General features: G+C 39.8%; 2 protein-coding genes across 9 annotated transcripts in view; one reads left to right on the top strand and one right to left on the bottom strand.

Annotated features, from left to right (window-relative positions):
- Positions 1-14,943, top strand: part of clcn1b (chloride channel, voltage-sensitive 1b) — a 32,801-nt gene extending 17,858 nt beyond the window's left edge. Inside the window, exons 9-23 of the mRNA XM_041987879.1 lie at positions 943-1,027; positions 1,142-1,243; positions 1,706-1,790; positions 5,701-5,856; positions 5,967-6,036; positions 6,127-6,237; positions 7,244-7,457; positions 7,549-7,682; positions 7,925-8,103; positions 8,188-8,272; positions 8,347-8,429; positions 8,720-8,770; positions 8,898-9,002; positions 12,104-12,190; positions 12,470-14,943. Coding sequence (XP_041843813.1) covers positions 943-1,027; positions 1,142-1,243; positions 1,706-1,790; positions 5,701-5,856; positions 5,967-6,036; positions 6,127-6,237; positions 7,244-7,457; positions 7,549-7,682; positions 7,925-8,103; positions 8,188-8,272; positions 8,347-8,429; positions 8,720-8,770; positions 8,898-9,002; positions 12,104-12,190; positions 12,470-12,934 — 2,012 coding nt within the window. The 3' untranslated portion in view covers positions 12,935-14,943. The remainder of the gene's footprint in view (positions 1-942; positions 1,028-1,141; positions 1,244-1,705; positions 1,791-5,700; positions 5,857-5,966; positions 6,037-6,126; positions 6,238-7,243; positions 7,458-7,548; positions 7,683-7,924; positions 8,104-8,187; positions 8,273-8,346; positions 8,430-8,719; positions 8,771-8,897; positions 9,003-12,103; positions 12,191-12,469) is intronic.
- Positions 14,944-17,745: 2,802 nt separating this feature from the next.
- Positions 17,746-25,596, bottom strand: part of fam131bb (family with sequence similarity 131 member Bb) — a 29,206-nt gene continuing 21,355 nt past the window's right edge. For all 8 annotated transcript variants that reach the window (XM_041987899.1, XM_041987900.1, XM_041987904.1 and 5 more), the window contains 6 exons: positions 24,664-24,888; positions 24,369-24,509; positions 22,852-23,162; positions 22,206-22,466; positions 20,844-21,069; positions 17,746-20,751 (listed from right to left, as the gene is read on the bottom strand). In XM_041987899.1, the coding sequence (XP_041843833.1) occupies positions 20,854-21,069; positions 22,206-22,466; positions 22,852-23,162; positions 24,369-24,509; positions 24,664-24,888 (1,154 nt within the window). In that variant the 3' untranslated portion in view covers positions 17,746-20,751; positions 20,844-20,853. The remainder of the gene's footprint in view (positions 20,752-20,843; positions 21,070-22,205; positions 22,467-22,851; positions 23,163-24,368; positions 24,510-24,663; positions 24,889-25,596) is intronic.

Below are 25,596 nucleotides of genomic sequence, written 5' to 3'. Positions count from 1 at the left end.
CAGCAGCTGTAGAGAAATATCCTTACAACTGGCATTTTGATCACCCCGTCTCTTCCTCTACTGACAAAACACCAACATTCCATTTTATTTCAATATTTGCAAAAAAAACTGCATATTTTAGTGAAAATAGAATAATCAGACATTTTCAGGTGTGATTAAAAACTGGGATGCAATGTGGATAAAAAACAGTGTCCACTGATTCACAGATTTCACAAGTATATTTTATTCACAACACAGAAAATTTTCAGATGTTCAAATGTTACCTATTTTATTAAAATATTAGCTCATTTTATATTTGATTGCAGCAACACATCTCAAAAAAAGTTGAGGTGGTGACAACAATGGGGTGGAAAAATAAAGTCCAGTAAAAAGAAACCTACAGTTGCAACTAATTAAATGAGTTGACAACAGGTCTGTAATATGGTTGGCTAAAAAAAAAAAAAAAAGACTGCCTTAGATGGGCAGAGGGTTAGCCATCTGCAAAAAGTGTGTTTACAAATTGTTTAAAAATGATATAATAATGTTTCAAATTGTAAAATTGTAAAGACATATTTCATCAACTACAGCACATTACATGAAAATATCTTGGAGGATTTGTATGTGAAGGACATCTGAATATCAGCACTGGATGATTTTTGGGCTTTCAGGCATGACTGCAGAATATGAACATGATCCAGAAAAAGTGAAAAGGGACAATTTGGCTTGTTATCAGCACTCAGTTCTAAAGCCTGCATCATTGATAGGATGTGGGTGTGTTAGTGCATCACTGCTTTCATGATGTTGCTGTCAGACTGTTATATTAGCAAAATCAAACATATTTCTCTCAAAAAGGGATCAGGTTGTCATAAAAATGTCAACAGTTAATACAACTAAAAGACTGAGATTAATAAATTCAATGTATATATTTTTCTTTGCAATGTTCTTTTTGTCTTTCTCCCTCAGTCACGATCACAGCTCTATTCAAAACTAACTTCCGGATGGATTTCCCTTTTGACCTGCAGGAGCTACCAGCGTTTGCAATTATAGGGTGAGAATATTTGTGAATAAATGCGTGTTTGTTGGCTCATTTTTCCCTTTTGTCAGCCTTCGTTGGTCTTGTTCTTGCACAAGATTTCAACACTGACTTTCACTCCTGTTTTAGGATCTCATGTGGCTTCCTGGGAGCATTCTTTGTTTACCTGAACAGACAGGTGGTTCTTTTCATGAGAAGACCAACAGCTCTCACACGTTTTCTAACCAAGCAGTAAGATCACAACACACATGCACATTAAAAAGCTGCAGTGCTCTTCCTGCTGCTGTAATTGATGTGGCGTTGTTTCTTAAAACTGCAGTGATTCCGGTAGCAGATGCTGTTCCCTGAAACCGTCTGTACATTTCAATCCAATTCCTCTTAATGTATTTCAATTCCACTCTTTAAAGTCATCAGTCTCACAACAGTGGCCAGAACAGCAGAAAAGCCTTAACAACCTTTCAGCCAGTTTATTTGCTGTATGGAGAGATTCACTTATCCTCCGAGACTCAACAGTCAAGGAACATTAGTCTTTACCATTAGAAAGAGTAGAGCTGTAGCATCAAAGAGCCATACAATCAGTGCTGCTACACACTCAGTCACGTCTTTATATGGCAAGTAATGTTGCAGGTTTCTTAGGAAACACTGTTTCTGTTAATAAACTGTGTTTATGTCTGTGTTTGTGTGCACTCCCAGTCGTTTGATCTATCCAGGTGCAGTGACGCTGATCATCGCCACCTTTACATTTCCTCCTGGGTTTGGACAGTTTATGGCCGGAGAGGTAAGACTCAATTTCACACTGATGTCTTACTGATGTTCTCATTACTATTTGTGGAGTTTTGTAAAGGTCGGTGGGGTTTGAGTTGGTGGTTTTGTGTATTTTAGTGAAATGGAAAACCATTATCATTTAAATTTTATAAGCTATTTAAATGGGAACTTCATTCATTTTAAACAGTGCTGAGAAATGCTAAAACAATGCAAAGGGTTTGTTTTGGTTCAAGAGGGAGCTGTGTGAAATCTTTAAATGTAGCATGAATGACGTGCTTGGGAGTAGCAACAACCAGTTGCATCTGAGTACATTTGAAAGTTTGTCCACGTGTACTATAAGGCAAGTATAACTTTTTCTTATGGCAGATTTTTTTGTGGGAGGTAGCACCACATCATGTGAGGGGAACCGTGCACTGTGCATTATTTAAACCTATCCATGTACTCTTAACTCAGAAATATAGCCATTAAATGAACATGTGGAAATAATGAAACTCAAGCAGAGCTACACACGTGGACATTATTGTTGGTACCCTTCGGTTAATGAAAGCAAAACTCACAATGGTCATAGAAACAACTTGAATCTGACAAATTCTACTAATATTTAACCAATGAAAGTCAGACACTGCTTTTCAACCATGCTTCTACAAAATTATTTAAAAAAAATAAACAAATGACACAGGTCTGGACAAAAATGATGGTACCCTTAACTTAATATTTTGTTGCATGACCTTTTGAGGGAATTACTGCAATCGAATGATTCCTGTAACTGTCGATGAGACTTCTGAACCTCTCAGCAGGTATTTTGGCCCACTCCTCATAAGCAAACTGCTCCAGTTGTCTCAGGTTTTAAGGAAGCCTTTTCCAGACGGCATGTTTCAGCTCCTTCCAAAGATGCTCAATAGGATTTAGGTCAGGGATCATAGAAGCCACTTTAGAATAGTCCATGTTTTCCTCTTAGCCGTTCTTGGGTGTTTTTAGCTGTGTTTTGGGTCATTGTCCTGCTGCAAGACCCATGACCTGCGACCCAGACCAAGCTTTCTGACACTGGCCAGCGCATTTCTCTCTAGAATCCCTTGATAGTAGAGAGATTTCATTGTACCTGCACAGATTCAAGACACCCTGTGTCAGATGCAGCAAAGCAGCACCAGAACATAATAGAGCCTCCTCCATGTTTCACAGAAGGGACGGTGTTCTTCTCTTCATATGCTTCATTTTTCCGTCTGTAAACATGTGCCTTTTGTCTCATCTGTCCATAGGACATTCTCCCAGAAGCTTGTCAACATGTAGTTTGGCAAATTCCAATCTGGCTTTTTTATGATTTGTTTTTAACATTGGTGTCCTCCTTGGTCGTCTCCCATTAAGTCCACTTTGGCTCAAACAACGACGGATGGTGCGATCTGACACTGATGTTCCTTTAATATCTTTAGAAGTTTTTCTGGGCTCTTTTGTTACCATTCGTTTTATCCGTCTATTTGATTTGTCATCAATTTTCCTCCTGCGGCCCACTTTGGCTACAGTCCCATGGATCTAAAATTTCTCAATAATATGTGCAACTGTAGTCACAGGAACATCAAGCTGCTTGGAGATGGTCTTACAGCCTTTACCTTTAACATGCTTGCCTGTAATTTTCTTTCTAATCTCCTGAGACAACACTTTCCTTCCTCTGGTCCATGTTGAGTGTGGTACACACCATGTCACCAAACAGCACAGTGACTACCTGTAGCCCTATATATAGGCCCACTGACTGATTACAAGATTGTAGACACCTGTGATGCTAATTAGTGGACACCCCTTGGATTAACATCTGCCTTTGGTCACATTATTTTCAGTCTTTTCTAGGGGTACCATAATTTTTGTCCAGACCTGTTTCATGAGTTTATTTTTTTTAAATAATTCTGTTGAACTATGGTTGAAAAGCAATGTCTGACTTTCACTGGTTAAATTTTATAGAATTTTTATTTATTATTACTTTTGTCAGATTCAAGTTATTTCTGTGACCATTGTGAGTTTTTTTTTTTCATTACCAACAATTTTGTCCACGTCTGTAAGTTGTGAATCTGTTGTATATTTTTCCTTGGACAAGTGTTGGTATTTTACATTTTGTCATAAGATTGTTTTGGCAGAAGAGGCGTTGAAATAAAGTGTTATTGCATTTTGTTGAAACCTAGATCAAGATCAAGGTCCAGATTAGCTCTAGTGTCCCACTAGAAGAAATTAGCTGGGGCTTTCATCTCTGCTGTTGCTAGAAATTGTTGGAAAATAATAAAATTTATAAATCCAACTGAAACTCAACCACACAAAGCATGAAAATAAATTAAAATAATACAGTAAATTCAATATTTTACTGATAATAAAAAACAAAAAACAGCTATAAAAAACAGAATCAGTTACACAAAATAAACAAATAAATGAACAGCAGTCGTTATGAGCAGGATTATTCATCATTCTCTGCCTTTGTCTGTTGGGATGCACTGATTGGCTGATCATTGGAATCAGTGAGTTCTTAACTTGACAGGCTACAAATCGGTTTTGACAAATCTGTTTCTTTGGTTTATTTTTTAATTATTATTATTATTTTTTATCTCATTTAGTTTTTGCCAGGAAATGCACCACCACCACCATCACTGAAAGACAAAAATTAATACATAAATTATATTTAGATTTTCTTCTTCAACATGGTGACAGCAGCTGACACTTTTCAGAAAGGAAATTAATGATCAGTTAATAGAAAAGTAAGTGCACAGTATCTGTATTTCAGGGGGTGGGGGGGCTGGCCTTGGTGTCTGACCCGCAGTGGTTTTTTCTGGGGTGGTCTAGTCCTGTCAGGTTCCTGGACGGGGTTCTGCAGGGGGATATGGGTAGCTTTTGGACCTGCACCTCGGTGCCCAGTGCCCGCCTGCCGTCACCCTGGGTGGCCTGGCACCTCTGCTCCATGGCGCTGGGGGGCTCCGGTCGGGGGCCTCCTCTGCTCTCGGCTAGGTGGGTGCACGGTTCTCCCTGCTCTGGTTTTCCTAGGCTCTGTATTTTCAGTCTGCTGCATCCTTGGGTCTAGGGTCCATCCTTTCCTTCTTCTCTCGTTTCGGGGCTGGGCGTGGTCACAACCCCCTCATGATCACAAGGTCCACCTCTGTCACGTGGTTGCTCTTACACACCCACACGCACATGCGTACTGAAGTGCTCCTGTTTCAGTCTGCTTTTCTGCTGGTTGTTACTGCTGTTTATGTGTCTGCACTTCTCTCTCTGCAGACGCTCTTGGTGATTATCTGTCGCGCTCTCTCGTGGGGATTGTACAATGCTGTCTGCCTGCTTCATGTTTAGATGTAGCAGCTGAATGTCAAGTTGTGCTTGGTCTTTTTTTCATGTACTAGCTTAGTTTTCTTTATATAATCCTGTTTTGTTGCTGTTGTTGTTGTAAGCATTGATATCGTTAATGTACTCATTGTTATAGTTGTGGCAGCTTAGTCTGCTTCCCTTACCAGGTTAAATTTTTGCACCGTACAGCCACTCATGTACAGAGGTCACATCTCCTTGGTGCAGACAACCCAGGTTCAAGTCCCGCCTTGGGGCCCTTTGCATCAAGTCTTCCCCCTCTCTTCCTGACCTCCTTTCCTCCCAGCTGTTCTTTTTGCAGCTTTTATTCAGTGTATTTATATATAAAAAATTGCATGTACATAAAACATGTGTTTGTATATTGTTTGTTCTGTTTAGAGTCAACAGGATTTAATCACTTTTGTATCTGTGTAGAGCCTGTTTGCCATTGTGTGTGTTTTTTTTTCTGGTGATGTGCTGGTAAGGATGAGACACAGGGCTATTTCAGCACAGAGAGGTTTTGGGAACTTAATCCATTGTCTTTCAGTGAATCTGCTGAATCCAGTTGTGTACATATTCAAACCCAGTTTCACTGTGTCTGTTCCCTCTGGCAGCTGATGCCCAGAGAGTGTATCAACTCCCTTTTCGATAATTTCACCTGGACCAAAATCTCAGGGTCCACTGCTCCTCCTGGCCTCGGGCGCTCCTCTGCATGGCTTCATCCTCATGTCAGCGTCTTTGTCATCCTCCTCCTCTTCTTTGTCATGAAGGTATATCTCACATTCCCTCTTGCTGTGCATAGTGTTGCCTTGTAAAACATAGCATGAAAACCTGCTGGGACTGGGCTCGATGCTACCTCGATCCTGTTTTTGTGTTGCAGTTCTGGATGTCAGCAGTTTCCACCACAATGCCCATCCCCTCGGGGGCCTTTATGCCAGTGTTTATATTAGGTAAGAGGATTTTGTAATGCGATAGTAGTATCTCCTGTTGAGCACCAGTTCAGTTTGTCTTCACCAGCATCCCTTATCTCTCTCCTCAAGGAGCTGCTTTCGGTCGCCTTGTTGGGGAGATCATGGCCACTCTTTTCCCAAATGGGATATTGTTTGATGGGATAGTCTACCGCATACTGCCGGGAGGTTACGCTGTCATTGGTCAGTCTCCTAAATTCATGTGTTATCATAGGTCTTGAGACCTATGAGATGATGATTGGTGATCATGATTTGATGTGGATGCAGAACATGCATATTTTCTTATACAGATTAAACCAAAAAATTAAAAATCTGAGACAATGCTTGAACCTTTAAAAAACTTCCATATTTTGACCTTAATCTAATTCCAAAATATAGAAGTTTTTCTGAAATGTGTAAATTCCCCACCCCCAATGGCCTTTGGATATGTTGAACTGACTGTGTGATCCCAATTAGACAATCCAGCCATCTGGATCCACCCTTGCACCCGGCATGGTCTCTGGATATGCTAATCTGACTCTCAAAAAGAACATAAAGTCTCGATTCAAAAGTATGCAGAGTGAGCAGTGGGGTGGCATTTAGCTCAATTGGTTGAGCAGCCGCCCCATGTACAGAGGTTACAGCTCGTGTCTTTCCCCACTCTGTGTGACCCCCTTCCCTGTTCAACTACTGTCAAATAAAGGCCACTAGAGCCCAAAAATCCACAAAGAAACAGTAAGCACAGATACGGTAAATAAGGCCTATTCACAAATGGGCAAAGCCAGACGCTTTACTTTTTTGAGTTCTTTCAAGACAATTTTCTCAGTTTTACCCAAGGGGGAATACAATGTAAAGCTACACATTTTATATGAGCCTATTGTGTGTGACTCAGAAGAAATGTGCTGTTCCATACATACATTGCTGAAGAAAAGCAACAGTAATTATCAGACAGATAAGGTAACAGCAGCTAACATTTACCAGCACTCCTAATCATACAGGTCAGCAGACTGTGATTGCCAATCCATCTCAGTGGTGTTTTTACATACCTATGACATTTCTGATGGGGAGCTTTCAGGAGGATTTATTGTTAGAAACAGCCTAGAAAGGGCCAAAAAAGCTTCTTACCATATACACAATAATGAATAATGATACAGAGGAGCTATACTTTTTCCCTCAGCACATACTCTATATGTTGTCTGTTCTCTGCCAGGTGCAGCAGCAATGACAGGCGCCGTCACACATACAGTTTCCACTGCAGTAATCTGCTTTGAACTAACCGGTCAAATCTCCCACATCTTACCCATGATGGTGGCGGTCATTCTAGCCAACATGGTGGCCCAGGGTCTGCAGCCTTCTCTGTATGACTCCATCATCCAGGTGAAGAAGTTGCCCTACCTGCCTGAGCTGGCCCTCGGGCACATCAGGTAAAGGCAAAGCTTTCTTTTTGCTTTTCTATATATCTGTACATTAATTGAGATAAACATGGTCTTTATTGTAGTATCACTGCTTCCACAGTAAGTATAACATCTTTGTGGAGGACATCATGGTGCGCAAAGTGAAATTCTTGTCTTCTCAATCCACCTTTCGGGAATTAAACCACCTGCTAGAGACAACAACCCTGAAAACCATCCCGCTGGTCGACTCTAAAGGTAGAATGACTTACATCACCACACTGGTTCCTAATGCCTCTATCTTGCCTTTTAAAAGCTTAGTGTTAACGGATTAGACCAGGTTAATGAACAGCCTTAATGTGTCTTTTTCCAATAAAGCTCAGCCTAAATCACCTTTAGTCATTTTCAAGGCTTTGTGCTCAGCTAAACTACTTCCCTTCTCACTGCTAAGAGAGTAAAAGTGTATCCAAATGTCAAAGTATACTTGTGGTATTCTGCAGAATCAATGATTCTCCTTGGCTCCATTGAGAGGACAGAGCTCCAGGCTGTCTTAGACTGGTGGCTCTCACCAGAAAGGCGAGTCTTTGAAAGGGGTCAGAGTTCACCAGGCCACATCTCCAAAGTCAGTTGGGAGTCCTTCACCTTTGTAGACGAGGAGGGAGAAGAGGGCACAGACAAGGTGGAAGAAATAAATTAGAGGTAATTGTAGTCCATTTGCCTCTTAAATTTACCATGCATTTACAGATGATGTTGCATCACTCAGACTGCAGCTCCTGTGCAAGAGGAATGTAATGGACCCATCTCATCCCCCAAGCCCCAGGAGCCCTCCACCAACCACACAGACTCAGGTAACAATATTTCCACAGGCTCACCCATCAGATGTTTCTCTTCTCTGACATGCATCACCGTACCATGCTTTCAGACAAACGGAAGCTGCCATCTGTCAGAAAGACCCTTCAGAGACTCTTCTCCTCCACATCTTCATCAGGCCAGACTGAAACTCAGGTAGTCAAGATCAACCTTACACACAAATCACTTTGAGACCGAGAACTCAAAGGAGTAGCACGTCAGTGATTTGCTTTCAAGTTGGCAATGACAGCTCAGACGGGGCATCAGACCAACATGGCAGCATGAGCCAACCTCGCTAATGTGATAGGAGGGGCATAACACGATGCATGTAACTAAGGTGACACCTTTAGGTGATGCCTTGGAAACCACCAGGGGGTGTCTAATTATGCACATAGGAGTTAATGTTGACTATCTGCTAATTGATTGTTTGCTTCTTTTTCCTTCAGGAAGCCTCCACTTCCACACCACCGCTGACTGACACCATGTCCCCAGAGGAGGTACCATACACCGCAGATTCACCATCCACAGAGTCAACAAAAAGTCAAACAAATCAGTCCTCCAATCAATAATTTGAAATCTGTCTAATCTGAGTGCATCTCTCTGCCTTGTGATTGGCTTGCACAGATTAAAGCCTGGGAAGAGGCAGAGCTGGACAAACCAATCGATATGGAGCAGATACGTATAGATCCCTCCCCATTTCAGCTGGTTGAAAGAACATCTTTGCACAAGGTGACTGCAGCATCACATGCCAACTCCTGTACACCCAGCCTGATTTATGTCCCAATTCTAATTTTCAAGGAGCAGATTTTTGCATTTTCTAGCCAACAGAAAACAGAATCAACAACACTCATAGGGATTAGCCATCCAGGACCCTGAAAGCACCTAACAAAGCGTGTTGTACTATTTTTTGTTTGTTTTATCAATGCATAAACCTACTTATTAAAAAGACATTTTGTAGTGTTAATAGAGAACCATCACCTATTGAGGGAGTTTTTTTTTTTTAAAGAAATTACCTACCACAAAACCACCTTTCACAACAGAATACTCTGTTTTATCAACTGAGGTTTTGATTTTGGTTAATTTTGACAGATTATTTAGAATTTTGTTCTGTCTTTATACTAAACAGACCTAGAAAGGTGCAGATAGTGCAAATAAACATTTTTAAATGGTACATTTATTCCTTTAATCATCCAATATAATGAACCCATTTAATGTCTGTGTACCACTGAGTGCATATTAAAAATTTTAGCTCATGTGGTGTGTTCATTTTATCTTCTCTGCAGAAGAACATGGAGTTAAAGAGCTGCATTTTAACCATTATTTAATATTTTAAAAAACAATGCATATAAAAACAGCTTATTTGTAACATATTAAATTGCAATGCTTGCAGAACAGAAGCAAACAGATGTTAACAAAAGCCATATTAGCCATGAACCTTGCTGACGTTGCACAAATAGGAATTCTCCTGCGGTTTAAGGCCAAAAAGAGGCTTTCGGTTCCCCAGCTGTGCACCATAGTGCATGACCACTGGTGCAATCATTTGTCAAATAGAATATATTACTGTCTTGTATCAAGAACATGGCTGATTGTGTTGGATTTCAAGCAGAAGACCTTATTTTCACATTCATATTGTACTGACCTCTGCTTGTTATGCTCCAGCTCAAAACTGTATTTGCCCTCAAATACACAGTTGCTTGTAGAAATGGATGCTCTTCAGTTCCTACCAGACATGTTGTAGGGTAAAACAACTGCTTCCACAAGGATTCAGCAACAATCCACATTGTGTCTGTTGCTAAATCTAAAAAAGGATTCTAAAAACGTTTCAATTTTATTGATGACAGAGAAAACGTCTGATTGCTCTCAGACTGGAGGTCAGGCCATTGTCTGGAGACAATGAGCACAGACATTAGCTTATTTTTAACAGGGACATGTTCTCAGTGAAGCCTTCTCAAGCTGATCCACTATGCTCTTGATTAGAGAGTCATATCTTCCCATATTCAACATGTTTTGGTTGGAGTTGAGAAACGTTTAGTATTTGTCTCTAGAAGCAGCTCCAGAGATAACATGAATTGTGTATTGTGAGGCAGCTGCACATTCTGAATCTGATAAATAGAATCATAATCTAAACTCAATCTGTGCTTCACAACTGATCGGTCCGCCTGCTGGGGGCAGCGCTTTTCCCTTTTTGATGTAACATCAGGATCCAAATCTGAACGACTTAATCAGAAACAGTCTGAATAATGAAAAGAGCAAGTAAAAGAACAGGGTCATCTTACTTTCTTGTATATTGTGAGTACCCAGACTGGGGATATGCAGCATTTTATTCCAGACGGCCACACATTGCACAATGGAACTGAAAAATGGGATTATGTAAGCAAGCTATGTTAGAATATTAAATATTCACTGTCACCAAAAGGCTTGCTCTGTTTGCAAGCTTGAGTGACGTGTAGCTTACTTTTGTTAACTATCTGCAGTTTTAACCGACTGCCAAAAGCGTTTATTTTATTAATGTTCAAATCTTTGACCCTTTGACTATTATTATCGTATTTACTGTCATCTCAACCATTTAGTAAAAACATTGATTCCTCTCATTATCGTCCAAATGAAAAATAATGCTAAGAAACATTTTTCTATTGCATTTTTCATAATGAAAAAAAAAAAATCACCACACAAACTCAACCCCCATACAGTCAGAGATGCAGGCTTTTGAACTGTCCACTGATAACAAGCGTGATGGTTCCTCTCCTTCTTATTCTGAAGGGCAGGGAATCCATTGTCTCTAAAAAGATCACATTTTGATTCATCTTACCCCAGAACAGTTTTCCACTTTGCCTCTTACCATTTTTAAATGAGCTTTGGCCCTGAGTAGATGGTAGTGTTTCTGCATTGTGTTTAGTTTACATACGGCTCTTCTTTGTTTAGTGATTTTTGGAAGTGTTTCTGAGCCTGTGCAGTGATTTCCAGCACAGAATCATGCCGTCATGTCCCACCTGAGGACTCAAAGATCACAAGCATCCAGTTTAGACCCGTGTCCTTGTGCCATGCACACAGAGATTCCTCCAGATTCTCTTAATCCTTTGATATTATGCACTGTACATGGTCGAATCTTGAAAGTCTTCATAATTTTACATTGAGGAATAATCTGAAATTATTTTTTTTTAAAAATTCAGATACAGTTTATTTCAGATTGATGAACCCCTTTCCATTTTTACATCTGGGAGGCTCTGCCTCTCTGAAATGCTCCTTTTATACCCAGTCATGTTACTGTTCTGTTGTCAATTAACCTAATTGGTTATCAAATGCTCCTCCTGTTTGTGATTTGTGCCAGTTACTTTTCCAGTCTTTTGTTGTTCCAACTTTTAGAGATGTGTTGCTGCCATCCAATTCAAAATGATTTAATATTCTCTCTGAAATAGTAAAAAAAAATGTCTCAGCTTCAACATCTGACAAGTTGTTTATATTTTATTGGGAATTGAAATATGGGTTTAAGGTTTACAAATCATTGCATTATGCTAATATGTACATTTTACATAACCCAACTTCTTTGAGAATTTCTGTTTTTTTTGTATTTTTATTTGAAAAGAAATGGCAGTCACTGAAAACTGGCAACTAAGAATTTTATTATACAGCTTACAGCTGGCTGTTCTCTGTTTATTCAATCAAAAAGGCTAAATCCTACATTTTCATGCTGCAGCTCTGCAGCACTGTCATATTTTTGCTCATTTTTGCAGAGGAATTGTTTACCAGTGCAGCCATGCAAGCAGAATGCTGTCACAGTACATCACGATTAACACTGACTGGATCATGTCCTTCTCCCTCTCATTACTCAGACCCACACTCTGTTCTCCCTGCTGGGTCTCAGTCACGCCTATGTCACCAGCATTGGAAAGCTGGTGGGTGTTGTGGCACTGAAAGAGGTAAAATAATCCTTCATGTTTTCTTTATGCACATGATTTTGATCATTTTTCTTGGTTTGATCTGGTAATGTGGTATGTCAGCAGGCTGTGATAAGTCCTCTTACTTTGTGCACAGTTGTGGTGCCTCTTGTTTTACACATGCAGCTATCCCATCAACCGCCCTCACAACTCATCTCCCTGGATGCTCACTTTTCTGATCACATATTGCTACTCACATTATTTGTTTACTTTCTGAGTGGCCTCTAAATATATTAACCTGTTTTTTTTCCCCTCTAACAGTTACAGAAAGCGATAGAGGGCTCAACTCGCAGTGGGGTGAGGCTTCGTCCACCTCTGGCCAGCTTCAGAGATGCCAGCAGAAAAACAAAGAAGCACCAGCCTCCATCATCTGCTGCTTCCTCACCCACGCGGGATAGGGACCTGTGGGGGGAGGAGAGCAGAAGGGAGGGGGAGCTGGTAAGGAAGGAGTCCAGGGAAGATTCCCGAGGGAAGATGTCATCTTTCAGAGGAGTTCCCGAGTCTGATACAACTCCCTCCTCCGCCAGCAGTATAAGTAGCACCATCGGCTGCTCCACCACAGCAAGCAGAGCTGACGGTGCTGCTCAGGAGGCAGCTTCCCCCTCCACCTCCTCACCAATGTCCCCTTCACTTCCTTCCTCCTCTGTGTCTCACACCAGTCCTGTCCTTACGTTGTCTTCACTGCAGGAGGACAGGGAGAGTGAGGAATCAGATGAGCCTATATAGGAGGACTGAGTCTGAAGAAAAAACTGGTCTTTTGTCTTTTGTCCAGAGACAGAGCTTCAGTGTTAGTGAAGAAGTTGGGCCTCCTGCAGCCCTCACAAACATTCAGCTCTCAGCGTGCAGGACGAGCTGGTACATGCTATGCCTTTGAAACTTGTAGTACAGGGTAGTTTTTTCTACTCTCACAACAGTCTCACTTTTTCACTCTCAGGTGCCTTCCTGTGCTTTGTGAACTGCACATATTCAGTCCCACATATGACTGTTGTTCCAACTCCATCCCTGTCTTGGAAATATTGAATGTCACTGATCACTGTATTTATCAATATTTATTCATTTTATTAAGTACAGATGGGATACTGTCAACTGACAGCAATGATGTGTATAACAATTAATTACTATATCCTTAAAGGCTTAATTAATTTGGCCTGAAGGTCAAAGAGATCACTCATTTAAAGTTTACTGATTGAAGTTGAATTTAAATAAGATTCTATGCATATTTCCTCATAGAAAATATTTCAATCATTATCAGCAGTTTGTAATTTTTAAAGATAATAAAATTAAAACAGTCTAATGATGTATTTGAATTGTTTAAAGTTTGCTTAATTTATTAGCTTGAAAAAAATTCTTACATTACTCTTTTTGAAAAGTTAGTGTTATCTTCTTGGGCACTGCATTTTAGTACAGCTGGAAGGAACTTTTAATTCTGTTTTATGTTACTATAAATTAATGCTTTACTGTATTATGGAGCAAAATATTGTACTTTTTACTCTTATATTCAGTAGTTGCTTGGTGGATTGGAGGATTGCACACCCTCACAGAAATAAGAAATACAGCAACAAATATTGGCCATTTTACATTTTACACTTACTGGAGCATCTGTAGTGTAAAAGATTCATATGCAGCCACAACAGCTTTTCACCTCCCCCTCATGCTGGTCACCGAACATTTTGTTGTGAGATAGCTTTCATACCTCAGCCAGGAGTTGTTGAAGGTTAACCAGTGTGGTGTGTTGGTCACACTGGCATGTATAGCTCATCCAAGCTGACCCCACAAGGGTTTAATTGGGTTTAGGTCTGGACTCATAGCAGGCCATTTCAGCCTCTCCTCTCCAAAATTCTGGGGGTACTCTGTGGTGATCCTGGCTCTGTGGGGGAGAGTGTTGTCATCCTGGAGGATGAAGTTAGGTCCCAGAATCTGGAGATATGGGATCACCGCTAGCTCCAAAATATCATTTCTATATCAATCAGGTACCAGTCATATATATGTGACTGGCAGCACTTAAATCTCAAAAAGAGAGTGAATACCAAGGGGACAATATGGCAGTGGATTGTGGCACTTTTTGTGGGCTCTGCCACACAATTAGCTGTGTTGATCATTTCATAGAAGCACAATCCTTTCAAGTTATACCTCATTGGAAAGATGACCAATCGGGCTTTTCAATGATGTATAACACAACATTGTTATTTTTAAAGGAGAGAAATAATTGACCAAATACAAATGTCCTTACTTTTTGTCCTCAGTTTATATAATAAAAATGTACTTTTAAAATAAGCAAAGTGCTACTTTGCATGCTAAATATTTTATGTTTTGAGTATGTTTGGCTTGAGTATTTTTATAGAGGGATCTTGGTACTTTTAATACATGTTCCAAACACAGAACAGAATCATTTAGTGGAGTTTTACATTTCTAAGCCTTTCAAAATTCTTTCTGTTTCTGCTGTTTGCAAATTTTCCAATAAAAATAAATAGATAAACTTAAACAGATGAGATGAAAATGTATTTGACCATTTATTTATTTAGGATAATGATCCATTAATACATGTATGTGAGTTGTGAAGGTGTGTAAACCTCTGATGTGCTGACAGTCACAGGAATAGGAAGAAGCAAGGAAGAAGCCACTGCTCAACAAAAAGAATATTTCTGCTATCACGAACAGAAGCAAGAAGTCTGTAAGAAAAATGTTTCATAGCTGGGTGAGACCAAAATAGAAACTTTAGTTTAAACTAAAAATGTTTAGTGTTTGGATAAAAGACAAGAACATTTTTCCACTTCATGGTTTGGTACTTGATTTGTTGCATCTTATCGAGGATCGTAATTACCCCCATTTGGGTCTCTGTTCTGCTGTTCTACTCTCTAAGGTATCAGGGTTAATGTGTTTTCTCTGCTGCAAGCCTCTTCCTGTTACCTGCCACTTGGAGCATAGTCAGGACAGAAAACTGAATCAAATTGATACTTTGATGCAATCTATTGGTCTCCAAAGGCTATTTTATTAAATGGCATTACATTAATACAATTAAAATTAAATTAACTGAATTAGACTGGATAGGTTTATAATGAACTAAGTGAAACTACATGTATTGGACTGAATTGAACAGAACCTGTCATGAACTTGTTTATGAACTTGTTAACTTTCTCTTGAATATGCATATAGATATTTTTTGTGTTAAATTGGCATCATTTAAATTTACAAACAAAATTGAATGTTGTTTGAGAAAAATATGGTTTTAAAAAGTAAATGTTTTTTAATGTTATGAAAGTAAACGTCCGGACCTAATTTCTTATAAAAGATAGTGCTGTAAAATGACCCACGGTGAGGGATGCATGTGTGGAAACTCACAAACATCCAAGACTTGCAGCCAACAGAGATATGGGCTAAAATTTCTCCACACTGTTGTCCAGGACTGATCAGCAGGTATCTGAAATATTGAATTGCACATACTGCTGCACAGAGAGAAGGTTAAATGTAAAGCAAACACTCACAAACTATATGTAACAATTGATAATTTAACTAAATTAATAAGTAAGCAACTACCACATGTCCGTCTTATTTAAGTGGGCTCTTTTTGATAATCTACTTTTGATCATATTTAGGCTGAAATGAGAAATGTTCAGGCTTTTAAGCAACATTGTAATTCTGAGGCTATAAGGAATCAGACAAAAAAAATAAGGAAATTTGTATTTAGTCAGCTATTTCTCCCTTTTAAAAAATATCAATTGGTGGTTTATTATGTATTGTTGGAAAGCCTATAATCACCTTTACAATGAGGTACAACTTGTAAGTCTCATGCTTCTGTTGAATGAGCAACACAACTAAATGTATGAGCAGTGCCCCCCAAAATGTGCCATAATCTCTGACAATATTCTCCTGCTGTTTATCACTGTTGTTTTGAGACTGAAGTGCTGCCAGGCGAGTTGCAGTCACAGATGTGTGACACCTGATTGACACCTAATTAATAGACAAACATGTTGGAATGAGATTTTGTAGCCTGTGGTGATCCCAAATCTCCAGAATCTGCAACCTGACTCCATCCTCCATGAGGACAACCTCCTCCCCACAGAGCAAACATCATCACAGAGTTCCTCCAGAATTTGAGAGTCCAGACCTTAAACCAAATGAATTCTTGTGATCATCTTGGATGTACTGTACGTGTTATAGTGACCAAGACAACCACGCTAGTGTGTTGGTTGAAATTTAACAACTCTTGTTTGAGGAATGGGATGCCATCCCACAACAAAATGTGACCAAGCTGGTGACCAGCATGAAGAGGAGGTGCCAAGCATGTGAATCTTCTGCATGCTACTGAGGCCTAAATGTATAAATGGCTAATATATGCTGTTTTTCCTTATTACTGTAGGAGTGCAATGATGGAATTCCACCAAGCAACTTTAAACAAGAATGAATACCAACAGGAGAAAATTGCAGGGGATTTTGGCCCAAAGAGATTTGAGGGGCACTGGCTACATATTTAGCTGTTCTGCTCATTCCACAGAAACACAATCCTTACAAGTTATATCTTGTTGTAAAGGTGACTAATCAGGCTTTCCCACAATGTATAGTACAACACCATCTGGTATTATTTATAGGAAAAAAAAAAATTGACCAAACACAAATTTCCTTACTTTTTGTGTTCATTTTATGTATCAGTGATCATTGGGAAAACATAACATATATATGTAAATGAATATCCACAATGTTATTCCATAAATTCATGAAAATGTACTGGAGTCATGAATCTAGTGCCTTATTTGTTGAGACACAGTCCTACAGCTTGATAACCTTGTGGTGGTGCAGCAGAAAGAGATATGGCATAACTAAAGCTGTTGACCAGGAAGGCTAATACAAAATTCTATGACAATTCATCATAACATACTGAACCAACAAAAAGATAAGCTGCTAGCGAGGCTAGAAATATACCACCATGTCAGTTTCACCATTCAAGCTTGAAAAGAAAATACCTTTAAGCATATAAACATCTTTGGGTTGTGAAGGTCAGCAATGTGTTTCAGACTCTAGTTCCTCTGTGAGTTTGAACAAATAAGCAGTTAGTCCCAATGGAGGATGCCTGTCTGTTAGCATTTGCTATTAATATTCTCCTGGCATAAAATCCCAGATAAGGACCATAGGGGAAGATTTTTGGAAAAGCACAACCGGCTGGTTTACACTGCTTCCAGTTCCTTGGTGACTCCTTTTTTTTTTCTGTCAAGCAAACACACAGAAGAACAGGACACATCACATGTATTGAGCCCCCAGAGAACAAAAGGAGACCATGTGAAAACTTAATTATTTACAACTTTGAATCAGCACATTCACACAAAACACTATTTGTTGGTTTGTTTATTTGCTCTTTCTCCACCAGAGAAAAAGAAGAAGAGACAGGTAAAGGAGCTAGAGAGAGCAAAGGAGGCTCTGTCGTGCAGGAAAAACAGGGGAAAGAAAGAGAAAGAAACAGAGAGCTGTTGACAAAAGAGAGGAGGGAAACCACGTGGAAGGACTGACCTGTGACAGCTGTCCAACAAGCATGCATAGGTGTTATCAGTCACACTGCCTAATTTAAAAGAGACCCAATTTTATGAACTTGTACACAAGCCATCTGATTTTATACAGCATTTTATACAGCAGTTTTTTTTTTTTTGTTTGTTTGTTTGTTTGTTTTAGCCACATGACTCCAAATTCTATTCATCTCAGTGATTGCTTCAAATCCCATTTTGACTGGTGAAAAAGTTATTTTTCTATTTTTTTCAGGCAGTGATTCTTCCAGAAAGAAAGTTGACAACTTACTGTACAGAGACAGACAGACAGACACAAGTATACAAAACAGACAGAGAGGAAGAAAAGAAAGGCAGAGGACCAGAGGCAGAAAGTGAGCATTATGCCTGCAGACAAGTTACGGAAACTCTTCGAAGATGGCAGTAGAATTACACACAAAAAGAGAGGAACTTGACTGCGACCTGGTCAGCTTGACAAAGACATGATCAGTAAACCTTAACATCCACGGAAATATATTTGGCTTCATGTTGTTTGTTTATTCATTCATTGAGATTTATGTAACCAAAAAAAGAAAGAAAAAAAAACTGAAGCAGTGTCTTTTTTGTGCATTTATCTCCTTCTAGCAAACAGTCGAGCCCAAATGAGCTGCAGTATATTTTAGCATCAACAAATGCTTTAAAGAAAAAAGATACTGCTCCCAAAAAGGTTAGAACCAACATTAAATTATAGACTGTACAAGTTGTCACATTATTTCTCCCCACCAAGTAATTGTTCAATAAATAAATTAATATGCGCCATTGTAAAGGCAGTCTGTTTGTGGTTTTGAGCCCTGTTAAGTTACTTTTATCACCTGTCGCAGTCAATATGGGAATTCTTGAAGTGAAACAATTAGATAATGGATTTTTTTTTCTTTTCTTTTATTTAAGAGCTGCCTAACTATCTGAAGTGCTCAAAACCAGACCAAAACAAGACTGCTTTACAAGCATGGCGCCTATTCGCACTTATACTGGAAGGGATTCAACATATCAGTAGAAAAATAAACATCGTCCCCAACGTTGCATAAATAAGCAATCGATAAATAAATTCATTCAAGTCAAGAAACCATATTGTTTGTCCTCAAAGTTGCTCACACAATCATCAAGTGAGAGAAGGTACTCCCCAAGAGAGGAAAGATGCAAACAGTGCTTGTATGTTGTCGTAAAGATGGTCAGTGAGTCATGCACAGAAAGCCCACTGCTGCTGTTTCACACCCCTTCTCACTGGGAAACATGGACTCTTCCTCAGGTGAAAGAAAAACCAAATGAAATTATGCTTCTCAAACATCATAATATTCACTATCACACTCCCAAGCAGCTGCTTCACAGTAATAACGATGAGCAGGAAGACACCGATCTATTCGCTTCAGTGTTCAGTCCCAGGCTTCAGCCCTGTTCCCTGATTGGCTGATTGAGCGGCACACTCAGCTTGCTGTGTTTGTACTTTTAGTTTCTCCCACTGATGGACTCGTCGGGTTGAAACACCCTGCAGTTTATGCGATTTCTCTATTTCTCACACAAAGGCTCCTCTGTTTATTTGTCTCTGTTTGGTGGAACACAAAAATAAACAGGCTAAATTGCAAGCTTGAGCACAATCCCAAAAATAAAGTTGGACCCAAGAGGTGTACAAAAATAAAGAAATCATACTGCAATAGAACAGTTGTGACTGTGAGTGAGAGGCAATTTCTATATACCCTATTTACATTAATGCGACAGAGCGGACACTGGTCTGTTGGGAGGCCAATGTTTACCTGCCTATTGCTGGTTACAATTTAGATATTTCTCTGTGTGTGTGAATGTATGTGAGTTTGTTGTGGTCGAGGAGAGCCGGCAGAGAATCCTTTTTTAACACATCTGAAAGGCGCCCTTATTTGTTCATGTGGACCACAAGGACAGTGCTCGTGTATTGCCCTCCATTTTCCAGTACATTCAAAATAGTGGTCATCATCCTCATCAATACATCCCAGTCTACACCCATGGAGAAAAGCAGCTGAGGGTTCATGTTGTTAGGTGGCTCGGTTTTGGTTGTCGGTGGTGCTGAAAGCTTTCAAAGTGGGAAATGGGTAATATCAACAGTCCAAAGGCAGCCTCTGATCTGTTGGATTGCATCAGTGCAAAAAAATAAATCAATAAATAAAAAAAAGATTAGCATATGCAGCTCCTTCTTGAAATCAGCTGCTTTTATGCCCACTGCAGGCCCACAGTGGCCACACCTGGGATACTGGGGTTCAGTGCAAAGTCTATACAGTGTTGTATAGTACAGGTACTCCATAGTACTCTGAAAGACATGCATACAGAGAGACAGAGTAGGAAGCACGCTATCTTACAGTACAATCCTTATCTGTGGAGTGTTTAGTGTGTGCAGTCAGCAGAGCAGGCCCGTCCCTGGGTTGTGCCTTGGGCATCCTGGTGCCACGTCATAGAAGAATTGATTTTACGAGGGGTTGAACTGCATTTCACTGAAATGCTGAGATTTTCTGAGCCTACTTTAATCATCTGTGAAATTGCTTGGGTTGCCTTTATTAGAGTAAACAGTACGTATTTGATGCAACAGGGAAATTAATTTGATTAAACACTAATGAGTTGAGTAACAGCTGTAAACAGAGCAGCACTCCCATAGGAAAGCTGGTATCTTATCACACACTTATACATAGATTCCTGTTGTTTTTTTTTTTATTTTTGCTTTATTACAAAATTGTTCTTATTGTTATATTGAAATATGTTGGATTTTAATTATCGTTATAAGACGATGACTGGGTCGAGTTGTTTGTCTTCAAAAAAGCATGCATGTTTCCATTCCCCTCCTCTTCTTGTCAGTGTGGTTTCATTTCCCTCATGGAAATGTGTTTTTTTTCTTCTTCCTCCTCCTCTTTGCTATTCTCACTCCTCTTTTCATACCTTTGGGATGTAAGGCTTACAAAGAAATTGGTGTCCTTTGTTGCATGAGCTCGAGTCCACCTCAAATCTGTTGCTCACCACTTTGTGGAATTCATCTTGCAACCAGGAAGTTTGTGATACCTGAAACGGAACAGATTAATAGATATATATTGTTGTATTATGCTTATTCCTTGCTGACTCCCCAGTCAGTTTGTAATCAGGAGTCTCTTAACTGTTAGGAACTCAATTGGTTCCCATGGAAGCAGGAGGCCCCTCCTCCTTCTCTTCCTTTTCCTCAAGAGTCTGAATGAGGCCAGGGCTGACATCGGAGGCCTTCCGTTCTGGGACTGGCTCTGTCGGCGGTTGCCCTGGACTACTGCCACCAGAGGCATCCCCTTGTTGCGTGGGTGGAGTCAATGTGGCTGACTCTGGTTCCATGCACAGTGTTACCTCTTCTTCCTGATCAGGACAGAACCAGCAAAACAAACGAGACTCAGACCACTAAGATTACATATAAAATGTGTTTGGTAATCAAGTTATGTACAAATAATATGTGGGATCACAATTGCTTTGCAGGTTTTATCCCATCTGTACTTTAAAATATCCACCTGTACTCCACAAGTATATAGACAGATTTTCCGAGGTGAACATCATCTATGTCACTTCACCAAAAAGTCAAGATAGATATTGTCAAAAGAAACTTAAAAGTCCCTAAATTGAGTATATTTGTTTTGAGGGTGAGAAATGTCTTCTTTTTTTGTTTTTTTTATTTTATTTTTAGCTGTTTGACCTTACCATTCCCAACATCTCTATCTCAAAAAGAAGAAAAAAAATTATTTAAATTATTTACGATTAAATTACAGAAATCTGCCAACCAGATTTACTGGAAATGATCCTGGTCATTATTATTATATAAAATAATGAAAAAAATGTCATTCAAAGCCAGCAGTCCTAAACTTAAATATTCTCAGTTCTTAATTTGTGTCACTTTGATAACAAAAATGTTATTACAAATGCCAGTAAATATTTAATCTAATGGTAAAGGGATTGTGCAACTTAGCTTTATTTCCAAATAAACTGTGCATATATTAAGTGCTTTGCTATTCATACCATTAAAACACAATTTAAATTTAAATCTTGCTGCTAAGAAATTAGTATATTTAGCAAAAATATATTTATATTTTAATTTTGTCACTGCAGATGTTTTAAAGTGCCAATAAGTCTGAAAATTTTAATCCTAAATAGAAAATTACCTGGACGAACTGAGGAAATAATTTATTTGTGAACAGGTCAGTAACTACATTTAAAAAACCAAAAATTAAGAATATTTCTCTAAAATCTGAACAAGAAAGTCAGAAAATTAATGCCAAAATGCAGCAATATTGCATATAGCACAGCATATGATCAAAAATGAATCTTTAATCCATTTTGCAATTCAATTCACAAAAATAATACACAAGTTGGAGTGATTTGAATAAAACCACCCGTATGCTTTTCCACAGTGCTTTCTTAGACAGATAAAAACACCAGATATAGAGACAATAAATTATCACTGACGAGATAATTTATGGAACATAACCACATGTTCACCTCACCTTGACCTCCTCCTCCTGCTGCTCCAGTAGCGGGGAGTGTTCATTTCCCACCATCTCGTCTCCAGAGGGAACACACAAGCTCGGCTCCACCACCGCCGCCACACCCATGTAGCCTCCAGCTTCCGCCTGATAGGCCTCCATCTGCCCTGTGTTCCACAGATCAACTAATGGAGGGTGAACAGGATGAACTAGACTGTGGATGGTGCTGTTGGGTGTTGCTTGCAAAGAGTGGTTGGCACTGTGCAATCTGTGCTCCAAAACCTGAAAAACACAAGAATGAGACTGTGGTCAGAAGACATAAACAGTGAAGAGTGAAGGACGGATGCAACTGAGATCTGCGATGCCATTTACTTTTAATCTGCCTGCCAACTTGAAATGCATCTTTCATGGCAAGCCGCCATTAGGAGAACTCCGCTATTGATTTGTGTGCAGGAGAAGATAAGTGGCTTTCTTTCAAAAAGCCTTTTGAGGTGGTAACTGATATTTTCAGTATATGTACAATAAGTTAGAGCTGAGTGTAGTTACTGACGATTATTGCTTTGCCAAATCAGGTGCAAAAAAACTGAGCTCGCTCTTTCTGCATCCTTTTGTTTTATTTATAAGTTACAAGCACACACTGAGAGTCCACCTGCTCTGCATCAATCACCTGTTGTTGCTGATACTGCAGGAGCTGCTGCTGCTGGTAGTGCTGGATCTGTTGGATCTGCTGCAGCTGCTGTAGTTGACTCTGCTGCTGAAGGCTGAACTGCTGCTGCTGTTGCTGAGACAAGAAATGAGCTGCTGCCTGCCCATCGTAGCCGTCCGTCCCCATAACGTAGGAGCCAGCAGGGGGAGACGCCACGCCGGAGGGATCGTTGTTGGTCGGCTCCCAGGCATCTGAAGATGAGAGGCAGTAGTGGCCCTGGGAGACGTACGTGTGAGGCCACACCTCTGCTGAAGAGTGGTGCAATATCTGATCTGAAAAGAATGAGCGGTGCAGGGGTTCTTCAGAACAGGAGAACAGATGGAGGCGGGAATGCTGCGTGTTTGGTTGAGATTTTGATGCAAAAAGCACAACAAACTGAATCATTATGAGAGGGAAATCTTTACGTCATGCTGCAGATTTTTTGGGCAGATTTCTAATCAAAAATCCAAATTTTATCATTTTTAGTCCAGCTGAAAAATCTGAATTTTATTTTGGCTGAGTTATAAGGTAGCTTATAAAAATCATGTTATAATAACCAACTGTTTTAGCTACTACTGGTCATCAAAGTAGAGTTTAACAATTCAATGTGAAATATGCTGACTGAAATGTCCTATTGCTGACTTAAGAAGGGGTTATGACTTATCAGTATGCAGTGAATACAGTCAGTTGTGAACACTGGCACGCCTCATATTGTTGAGTCATCACTCTTGTTAAACTGTAAAAGGAACCACAGCCTTGATTTTGTGCAGTTTCTCTTTTTACTCTTTCTCAGTTGAAAGGTATAAATTCGGCCCAAGAGTTAACACAGCTTAACACTTTTAACCTGTTCCAAAAGTTTGTTTGACATAAAAATGATTGGAAGATCTGAGGCTGATTCATTAATCCCCTAAGCCGTCAGCTCACCCCCACTTCTTTGGACACTTTCATCTCAAATTCAGATTCAGCCACAAGCTGCTTTGCAGCTGTGAGACCAAACTAAAAAAAAAAAACTTGTGCTCTATAGATAATGGACTCTTGGGAGAATGACTCCTTATCCTTATCAGCAGACTAGAATGAGATTTGGAAAACTCAAAGCAAAATCTTTCATTTCTACTTTTGCCAAAGCTGCAAATTAGAGGCAAAACTACATCCCTATAATAACGAGACAGCAACGGTGTTACCAAACCTGCAGGAAAAATGTATTGCTGTTTGACTAAATTTGTGTCAAACTAAATATTAGACTGCCTAATACTTTGTGGTGTTAGGCAGCCACTTCAGTAAATGTGTCGTTCTTAGAAAAGTCTGACAAAAGGCTATATTTGCTTTTGCTGTACAACAAATAAAGCCAGACCCAATGCACGGAGCTCGGGGGAGGATGAGGCTAATAAAGTACTTAATATGACATGTATGACAGTTATTATTGTTGGCTTTTTTCCTTTGCCTCTGTGTAATCATTGCTTCTGCAACAGCTGCTTTCTGTTGTATCTGCCGACCTTTACCTCGACTGGTAATGCTCTCCTGGTTGACCTCACTCAGGTGAGCCACGCTGCCCTGGTTTGATCCTGATCGTGGACTCTCACCGTCCATCGAGGACCATGCCAGGAGTGTTGCCTCTGATATTGCAAACTGCTGCAGGATACCTACATTAGAATTCAAAGGTCAAATCCCACTCACTGCTGAGACCTACATTAGATTTAATTGGCTGAATATTTGGAATAAATCCAAAAAACTGAGCTAATGAGCAAGTCATTAGCCGATGATGGTTAACAGACTCTGTGGTGCGCCTGCTCTCACCTGCAGCGAAACGAGCCTCCTTCTCTCCATCACTAAGGTCGCTGTAGGCATCGTTTTCCAGCCGTCGCTCTTTTTCCCGCTCCTGGGTGGTAGTGCGGGACTGAGGTACGCCTCCTGCGCCCACCGTCTGCATCCCCCAATTTTGCCATTCAATCATGTGAGCGACACGTCCCTGGGCCATGGCTGTTGGCTTTGTCACCCTTTCCTTCATGGTGCGAGTGACGCCTGGGAGAGAGGAAAGATGTGGGGAAGAGGTGGAAGCAAAGAGAGGGCAGTCAAATGGAAGGAGGTGGAAGGTAAATTATGGCAGCGGGACAGGTCAGTGATTGGAGGTTCATAAAGGGAGGATTATATGAGATGAGAGAAGCAGAAGGAGAAGAGAGAGAAGCAGCAGGTATGGAGGTCAAAAGGTGGAGGGAGCAGATGGACAGAGAGGGAAGAACAGACATACAGTAGATATGTTATTATTGCGTGTATACTGCTGTGAATCATGGACGATGTGATGCCCCAAGCAAATATGGATTTAGTAAGGTTGGACTGATAACATGGTTTGAAAACTGGGAGGCTGTAATTCAGTCAGTGCAGATTTCTTTTTTTTTTTTTTTTTTAATCCTGTAATTATACAATACGTTTTGTCCTGTTTCATTTTTTTAATATCAATAAACCACTGAGCTTCAAACTAGAATGATTGGACAAACAATCTAACAAATCTGAGAATTTTGGGGCATGATAAAAAGAACAACTAATAATTGAATAAATATTATCTAATAAATACTCGCTTCTGCAAGCCTCAGCAAAACTCCACCAGTTTTCACAAACACTATCAGTCAAATCCTACTAATTAAATGTATGTTGTTAAATGAAGATGGCTATGAGCATGGATTATAAGAATAGCTAAATGATGGGGGCTGTGGGGGGTGACATCCATGTGGT

Source organism: Melanotaenia boesemani, chromosome 6, assembly GCF_017639745.1.
Source record: "Melanotaenia boesemani isolate fMelBoe1 chromosome 6, fMelBoe1.pri, whole genome shotgun sequence".
Lineage (NCBI taxonomy): Eukaryota > Metazoa > Chordata > Actinopteri > Atheriniformes > Melanotaeniidae > Melanotaenia > Melanotaenia boesemani.
The sequence above is the reverse complement of the archived record's forward strand: the minus strand, read 5'-3'. Positions and strand labels throughout refer to the sequence as shown.